At 34.0% G+C, this 9,255-nt stretch overlaps 2 protein-coding genes across 2 annotated transcripts; one reads left to right on the top strand and one right to left on the bottom strand.

The window, feature by feature from the left end:
* The first annotated feature begins 247 nt into the window (after positions 1 to 247).
* Positions 248 to 1,277, top strand: LOC133337098 (basic-leucine zipper transcription factor A-like). Its single transcript, XM_061545361.1, has 2 exons — positions 248 to 262; positions 324 to 1,277. The coding sequence occupies exons 1-2, from the start codon at positions 248 to 250 to the stop codon at positions 1,275 to 1,277; spliced, it is 969 nt and encodes a 322-aa protein (XP_061401345.1).
* A 4,319-nt stretch (positions 1,278 to 5,596) lies between these two features.
* On the bottom strand, positions 5,597 to 6,336 carry LOC133337104 (uncharacterized). Its single transcript, XM_061545368.1, has 2 exons — positions 6,322 to 6,336; positions 5,597 to 6,256 (listed from the first exon to the last, which is right to left on the bottom strand). The coding sequence occupies exons 1-2, from the start codon at positions 6,334 to 6,336 to the stop codon at positions 5,597 to 5,599; spliced, it is 675 nt and encodes a 224-aa protein (XP_061401352.1).
* Between the last annotated feature and the right edge of the window lie 2,919 nt (positions 6,337 to 9,255).

The following is a 9,255-nucleotide window of genomic DNA, read 5'->3' as shown; positions in this document are numbered from 1 at the left end:
AAACTTATGCCATTTACACCAAATACGATTTTGATCGTTGACCCAATATTTGGAATTGATGGTCCGAACAATATGTTGTTGGATGCTGTAATCCGAAGTTTCAAAAATTACGTTTTGGTCGATATATAAAAACTGCACTATAGACAAATAACATTAACAGTTATAATTCCATTTTCGCATTGTGAACATTGTCGCTGGTTTGGAGGTTTTCTTTGCTAAAGGCAATATTAGATTGTTCGGAAAAACTATGCGTGTGTTTGTGGTAAGTTTGAAATGAGTGAAGATAGAAGAAATTTTGAATAACCAGGGCTTTTCTTTTTCAGTTTTTACTCTCTCTTGGCTATGCCTTGGCTTTACCTCAGGGTTATAACTATCAAATAGAAGTGGGACAGACGGGTGGCAACAACATTCAAGCCATACCCAATGATTATCAACAAATCCTGCAAGAACAATTCGTTGGACAAATTCCACAAGGATTTGCCGATGCTGGTGGCCAATTTGTTAGCAATTTATTGCAAAGTGCCCAGCATGTCATACAACATGAACAGCTGCAACAACAACAACAGGAACAGCAGCAGTTACAACAACAAGTTATAGTGCAAGCTCCTGCAACAAATGTCCAACCACCTTCACAAGAAATTGCAGCAAATTCTGCACTTATTGAAACTTCTCAGCCTCATTTCATAATCAGAACAACAGCAAAGCCAGTAAAACCCATCGAAACCGTTGTTCCCCCCACACCCGTTCAAAATAAAGTGGCATTCCACAAGGAGTTCTACTATTTATCCGCACCCCAAGAGGAATATGAAGCTCCCAAGGATTTGCAAGAACAATTGGCAACAATCAAGAAGAATCTTAAAGTTGTCTTCATTAAAGCCCCCGAAAACAATGGTCTGGAACAAGCTGCCTTGCAGTTGGCCAAACAATCTGCCAGTTCCCAAACGGCAATTTATGTCCTCACCAAACAACATGATGCCTCCGAATTGGCGCAGAAATTGAACTCGATTCAGAATGTTGCACCACAACGTCCAGAGGTGGCCTTCATTAAGTACCGTACCCCCGAGGAAGCTGAGCACGCTCAACGTGTCATCCAGGCTCAATATGAACAATTGGACGGCCCCAATCACATCAATCGTCCTGACCTTGGAGTTACTCACGACTTTGTCGGATCCACACTTAAGCTCGATCCACGTTCCGGCGCTATTAGCAGTGCAACAGAAAAGGTTGAAACTACCAAACCAATTTCCAAATATTTGCCAGCCTCTGCTAAACATTAGCGCATAATCTCTGACCCTGTGTATATATTTATGTATTTTGTAATAAATTAAGTTAATTTATTGAATTTTTAATTAAAATGTTTTTTTTTCGTTTGAATATTGTGATATCATAAACAAATTCTTTTGCATATTCATGGGATGGATGTCTTCATCCCATCCATGTGTACGTTGCGTTAGCTATCCACCATTTGCATTGTTTTAAACAATACTTACAATTTGCTAAATGTATTTATTCATTGAAGCATACTTTAGGGCAAAACCATATTTATACAGGGTGACTCAGTCGAACGTATACAGTATTATCGACTTAAACTCTATTTTGCAATTGAATGTATTGATACCATAAGGTGGAGGTGGTATATTAATCACTAGATTTCCGAAGTGAGCCAATTTGACTCATTTAAAATTTAACCAGTAAGGAAAGTTCAAAAGTCAGACGGGGCCGACTATATAATACCCTTCACCACTTTGGATTGTAGACTTTGTAGATAGAAGAGACTTATCATCTTTAGAGGACCATTGGAATGGAACCGGCACACAGTGGTTACTTTAATAACCGGTACCGGGTAAATAAGATAAAATTCTACATCACTAGTTGCCAAAATAAGAGTTCTTAGTTGTTTACTTTATTTGTAGTGTGTCTTCAAAGTTCAGTAATTATTATTATTTTTGCGCGCATTTTTGCATATTTCCAGCGATCATTTTCTTAATTAAGACTTCTAAAAGTGAACATTTTTTTATGGAGCCGTCTACTTCAGGTGTTTGAGCATATGATAAATATTTGTTTGTTTAGATAAATGTTTTGAAAGTATTAAAAAAAGGAAATTGCTCCAAAAATGAGGTATTTTTGATGTTTGTAATTCATCATCTTCGTCACCATTATCATTTTTTCTTTGGGGTAAGATTAACGATGATTCAGTTGAAATCCTGAATCATCGTTAATCTTACCCAAAAAAAAAAAAAAAAAAAGATAATGGTGACGAAGATGATGACGATTATTTTGAGATTTAAGATTATTTTAAATACAGATTAAATATTTATGAACTTTTATTTTTTAAGAACATTTTTTCCCTAAAAGCACATTAAGTATGCTCTAATTTTCAATTGCATTTCCTAATTTACGTTTTTATCGGCCATAAAATATTAAAACAACATTTTTTCATTTTTCTTGTTTTTCTAATTACACTTTTTAATGTATTTATGAATATCCACCAATAAAAAATAACAATATTTTAAAATTACCTGAATAATTAACCACTTTGCCTACCGCTAAATCCACTGTGCGGCGAAACTATATATGTGATCTACATAGATATTTGAAACAGTTAAAAACCCCATACACATACTATTCTGTAATCTATGAAAAATTGGATTGGATTGTATTATTTTGTGTACCATTTGTATAGCAAAATAATGTATGTGGAAATATGTATAAATCTGGACCTAATTGAGAAACCGTGGAATATACCCTTTGGTATTCTGCAGCACAGTTCGCTGACCACAATTTCATCTGATGTATAGCATTTCCAGATTAAATGAAACATTTTACAAATTAAATGAAACCTTTTCCAAATTAAATGAAACCTTTTCCAATTGAAATGAAACCTTTTACAAATAGAATGAAACCCTTTCCAATTGAAATGAAACCTTTTACAAATAGAATGAATTTTTCCAAATTAAATGAAACCTTTATTCTTATCTAAGGAAATATAATATTTGCAGTAATTTTAAACCAATATTTGAAAATTAAATCAAAGAATATTAACAAATATAGTTGTATGGCTGTGTAATTAACATAAATATTCTTTAATTCGGTGTGATTTCATTTAATATCTTTACTACATAAAACTAAATAAATAGTAATACAAACTGGGTATTTCTTGACATTTTAATAAATAAATATTTAAGAACAAGAATTGAATACCCGAAATGCGAAATACATATTTGACAAAATAAATTGTTGATGATAAGGTAACTGCTTATCTTAATGAAGGGGCAGCTTGTGGGATTTTCAAAACCATGTCCATAACGTAGTTAGAACAATCTTGCCGAGTAAGGTTTTGAATACTTCGCTCGATTACATCAACAATGTTACGTTCCATTGAAACGTCACACAGCTCAGCTCTTGCACATAATTTTCAATTGGATTTAGCATTTTCAATTTGGATTCGATCAAATTTTTTATGTCATGTCGCTTGTGTATTTGAGCGTTATTTTCCAACTCTGGATTGATTTTCTCAAAAAAAAAAAAATCTATAAATAATTTAAATCTGTCTGCATTGACACTGGAATTAGAAACGATTGTGTGATGTACAACTCACGCGTTGTTTAAAAGGTTTCATTTCAATTGGAAAAGGTTTCATTTCAATTGGAAAAGGTTTCATTTAATTTGGAAAAAATTTAATTTAATTTGGAAAAGGTTTCATTTAATTTGTAAAAGGTTTCATTTAATCTGGAAATGCTATATATGGAACAGACGTAGGCTGCTCTGTGCACCATTTACATAAAATCGGACAAATATATATATGGGAGCTATATCTAAATCTGATCCGATTTCAACAAAACATCACTGAAATTAAAGTGGACTTAGGTCAGTACGCTAGGCAAAATATTGTACCAATCGGACAATCCTTGGGAGTTTGGTGCACCATTTACATAAAAGCCGAGGAAACTATATATGGAAGCTATATCTGAATCTGAACCGACTTCAATAAAACTTCACGGACATCAAACTTGACTTAAGTCAGTACGCTGTGCAAAATTTTGTTTGAATCGTTTGGAGTTTGGTGCACCATTTACATAAAATCGGATGAAAGTATATATGGGAGCTATATCTAAACCTGAACCGTTTATCTCCAATTAAAATAGGGTTCGTCCTTGGGCCAAATAAGTGAACTGTGCCAAAGTTCATCTAAATTGGATCATAAATGCGATCTGTAATTTGTTTACAAGAATACATGGACAGACGGACGGATGGACAGACGGACATGCATAAATCAACTTTGAAAGTGATCTTATGCATATACCCGGTACCACTGTCCGATTGACAAGGCACAATTTATCAGCTTGAGACGAGAATTGCGTTATTGTTTTTTGTTGAAATTAGTGCAGATGCAGGGATGTCTAATTGAGACTAAATTTTGAACAGTGCAGGATACTGAACAGCGTATGTCTTTAAGCCGATGTAAATTAAATTGTCCCATTTGCACACAATCGACTCTAAATCTGCCCGAATGAATTTAAATATGTATGGATTGATATTAGTGGGCTCACATATATTGAAACAAATATCGCATATTTAGGTTCGTTCAGTTTCATGCCAATGTTCCTTCGCAAAGGGGACGTCTGTTAGGATACATCTTTTGAATGTACATGATGGTAAAGGGTATTACATAGTCGGACTTTAATACATTCCTTACTGGTTTATCATTCTCATTCCACTTATCCATAAATGAAAAACTATCAACACTCCTGGAAAACTACGGGTGCTGCAGAAAAAAGGCGAATTTTATGTGCAAACTTCTGCAAGGGGCAATCTCCTAGGAAGCTGTTCAATTGAATAAATACTTATTAGCAGAGCTTTCAATATTTTTCTATGGTCCTTAGGAGTGTATCTAGAGAAATTAGGTTGAATAAGCTCAAATTGAAAGATGGGAAAAGTCAAACAATCGCAGAAGTTTTCCAGAGATGATGATCAGTCTTGATTGCTTTCGATAAAAAAACGCAAATATTTATGTGTAATTATAGTCAATCAAAGGGAAACAGGCAGCTGATGAGATGACATCAAGTTTATCTTTCACCTCATTTGTGTCTTCCGGCAATTCACTGAGAAGAGTAAGTATCCTTTGGAAGAGTCCATGCAGATTTCAAACGTCGTAAACTCTGCTCCTTGGTTTACTCATGGGCAGTTCAGTAGTCCGTTGTTCCCCGCTGAAGATTTCGAAGAATTATCAGAAGATCTAAATTAATACCCAAAAATTTTCAAATGCTTGAGTTATTGGGAGAAGATATTTGGGAGAAAAACAATAGTATTTGGAGGTATTAAGCTTTATCGATCTGGGGAACCTCTCTACCACCCATTCGAAAATATGATCTTCCGGATTATATATAAATTAGATTATATATAAATTAAAAATAAATTGTTATTTAATTAATTACAGTAAAAAATATCAATCTATTATATAGTACTGGTAATGCAAAGGTATTTTTTAACATTAATGTATAATTTATATATAAATATGTATGTGAATGTATTTATAAAAATTATTTGATGACTTACAACTAGTTAACTGTCATTGTGAAATTATTCATACTTATTTCTAAACTCTTTTGCTGGGTGGTATGTATGCACTTCTTGGTGGTATATAACTTCTTGATGGCGGAACAGAAGCTGGTGCTGGAGCAGAAGTCGGTGGGACTAGATCAGCTTCATTACCAGTGAATGCCGATTTCGAAGCGAAATTCAGAACTGAGGCAGATCTAGGAGCATTATCAATTGATGTACCAGGTAAGCTATCGTATTGCGACTGAATGGTACGCTGGGCATTTTCTGCATCAGCCTGAGTACGATATTTGACAAAGTGAACCTCTGGCCTGTTGTCGGTGGTCGACTTAAGTTCCTGCAATTGATTGACCAACGATCCAATATCCGATTGTTTGTTGAGTACATAAATGGCAGTACGATCCTCTGCAGCTGTTTTGGCCAATTGAAGTACAGCATTTTCAAGGCCTTTATTCTCGGGTCCTTTAATGAACACCACTCGGAGATTCTTTTTCAAGGCACTGGCAATTTTCTCGGCTGCATTTGGATCTTCAAATTCATGTTCAGGGGCACTAAATGAATAGAACGACTTGCTGTATTCCTCTTGGAGTGGCAGAACTTGTTGCTGTTTAGAAAAGCCTAGATCTTCAGAATTTCCACCACCAAAGTTAACACCATATTGGTACTGAGCTGTCACAGCGGCAATAAAACACAACACCTGTAAAGAAATATACCCAATATGTTATTTATTCATGTCTAGTATCAAATCTCCGATGAACTTACCAAGAAAGTACGCATATTGAACTTGAAGAAGGGGTTTGCTAAAGAGTGTTATAGGTGTGCTACCACTAACTGTTGTAACGTATGATGAACGACTGTGATTGCATTCGGCGCCATGCACAATATTTATATCAACGATTTTCTCTCCTAAAATACATCTTCAGTTCAAATCGTTCGAGCATTTCGAAATATAACAACCGGAAAAACGCTGTAACGCATTTTTATTACGGCGTATACCATGTAAATGCATTTGCATCAAAGTAAATCGAAACAAAATTAATTGGTATAAAATATATGTGTAACATGTTTCCGAAATAGTTGATAATAGTGCTAATGAAGCTGTCAACAACAAGTTTTATTTCGAACGGACAATGGGTTTTGCTACACCCACAGCTTGTTGTCGATGTAAATATGCATGTTTTTCTCGAATGCATCATTCGGGAAATTAATGAAACAATACACACCATTTCAAAACGGTGTGAATTTATTATAATATTTAAAATATAAATCAAATTGGATTTTCTTAGTATTCATCCTAAAAGTATGTTAACTATTTTGTAAAATAAATTTGAACATATTTATTTTAAAGCAGAAAGCAAATCAGGCTAACCACCAATACCAAAAGGTATCGACCAATATTTAAAACCATCTGAAGAAAGAACTAAAGTCGTACGATTTCTGTTCTAGCACCGGATCCAGTGACAGGCAATTATCCAGACAATTTATTCTATGTTCATATCTTTTGATTATTCCTAAAATTAAGCGGTGCTTTCAAATGAGTCTAATAAACAAACGTGGACATTTTTGACAAAGTTATGTTAAAACATTCATCTATATTGATAACATTCTGCATATGTCTACCTTCAAAACTCCAGAATGTCTAATTATCTATATAGTTAATAGAAAAGAATATTCGAGGTGCAAACGGAATAACCTAATGGTGGAGGGTGTAAAATATATATATATATATACAAGCGGTCCCGGCAAACGTTGTCTTGCCTAGCAATATTGTTGATGTATAATTTTTGGTATTTTAGGTTTTTTTATACATTGCACCATAAGTATTTGTCAGAGCACACATACAGTAACATTACAAAACTGAATATCTACAATTTGATGTTTATGATCGAATTTTGTTGCTCCCTCCACGCTTTAAGGATGAACTTTGAAAGTTGCTCATACATTTCTACTACTCATAAGATATTTGGTATTGAAAATGTTAATTTTTTGGTCCACCTTAAGGGTAGCCCCCATAAAACGATACCGTTATATGGGGGCTTGAATATAACTATATTCAAGAGAATCTCTTTAATTAAGATTTTCAATATTGATTTACGAATAGCCCCCATATAACGGTATCCCTTAATATTCGATATTTGGCTGTAATTTCAAGCTTCCAAATATACCCCATATAAAAGTACTTCAACTTTTTGGATAATGTGGGGGATTTGAGCACGTTTTTAAAGGTAACCGTCTCTAATTTGATATTTGGTTGTATTATATGGTAGAATGAATCATACTAAAATTGTTAATATTGGTATTGGTATACTCTTTGAGGCAGCTCCCACATAGCGGTACGCACAATATTCGTATGTTTGGCAGTTTGGTCCAGTGTTTCAACTAAAGTGGCTGTGATGTTTTATTTATGGATGATCAAAACCTCTTTACCAAAAATTATCAATATTGGTCCAAGTTTCCGGGTAGCCCCCATATAATGGTATCCCCTATTATCATGTGGTGTCAAATCTTCATACCAAAAATTAGTACATATCCATTCCCATTGTAGTATCATATATCATATATCATTTGCGAAAACATTTCTATTCAGGACCAAGTTTTGATGAAGTTTCTACATACAGTTCCCGTTCCATTTTCGGTATTGTAAAGACTTTGACCAAATTTTCTCATGGAATTGACATCATGTATTAAAAAGGCGCCATACACTGCTTCTGCGGATTCGCTCTATTTCATACCGTCGAGCTTCATTGGCATTCTGACATAGCAATACGACTATTTTCTTCAACTGTCTCTTTCTGGTCATCAGTGCACGTGAGATATCTCTTCGCGTATTCGATTCACTGTGACGACCTAAGTTAGATCGTTTTCTGATCCACATCTTACCGTAATTAATCAATATGAGGAAATTTCGCACTTACAGAACAAAAAAGTGTGACTAACACAAAGTCTCTATCACAAAAGATAATTGTCACTCACAAAGATAGAAGTATGCATTCATAGAATATTAGTTGTCGAATATTATGGTTGCTTTCAGAAGTTTAAAATTTTTCAAACATAAAAAAATAATTTGACACAAAATGCAAATTGTCTCTATGACTATACATTTTATTTAGAAAGCATTTGTATGGGAAATATAAAAGCCAGTTTTTAGATGTTTCGCGGTATTTATTCGAATTTGCTCACACTTTAAACCTTCCCTGAACTTCCACCATTTCAAGACTAAGATCAGATAAATCCGTTCAGCCGTTCCCGAGTTTTAGCGAGACTAACGAACAGCAATTCATTTTTATAAATATAGACTTGCTGACCCGACAAACGTTGTTTTGCCTTATCAAAAATGCATCAATATAGGGTTGGTAAATATTAAGGAAGTTATCGAAAACATACTTGAGTATGTGTGGTATTTCAGTATAGTAATCGGTTAAATTATTCCACTTAACATTTTTGATACATACCAATATTTTGACATTTTTTAATTTGTCCATTTTTGAAGCATTCTTAATAAGAATGAAATGTTGTTCATGTCTAACTGTCCTTTTGATTTTAATATTAAAATCAGTATATAGCTCGCAATATTTTAGATTGAGCTTGGCTTGAATGTTGGTATTACAAACATGTTGTATCGTTTAGTGGTATACAATTTCATCCACACATATGAAGGGAATTCTCGAATATTGATTCCGCTCAGATATATATGTT

Source organism: Musca vetustissima, unplaced genomic scaffold, assembly GCF_032173495.1.
Source record: "Musca vetustissima isolate MV318-11 ecotype Yass unplaced genomic scaffold, APGP_CSIRO_Mvet_v1 utg151800, whole genome shotgun sequence".
Classification (NCBI taxonomy): domain Eukaryota; kingdom Metazoa; phylum Arthropoda; class Insecta; order Diptera; family Muscidae; genus Musca; species Musca vetustissima.
The sequence above is the reverse complement of the archived record's forward strand: the minus strand, read 5'-3'. Positions and strand labels throughout refer to the sequence as shown.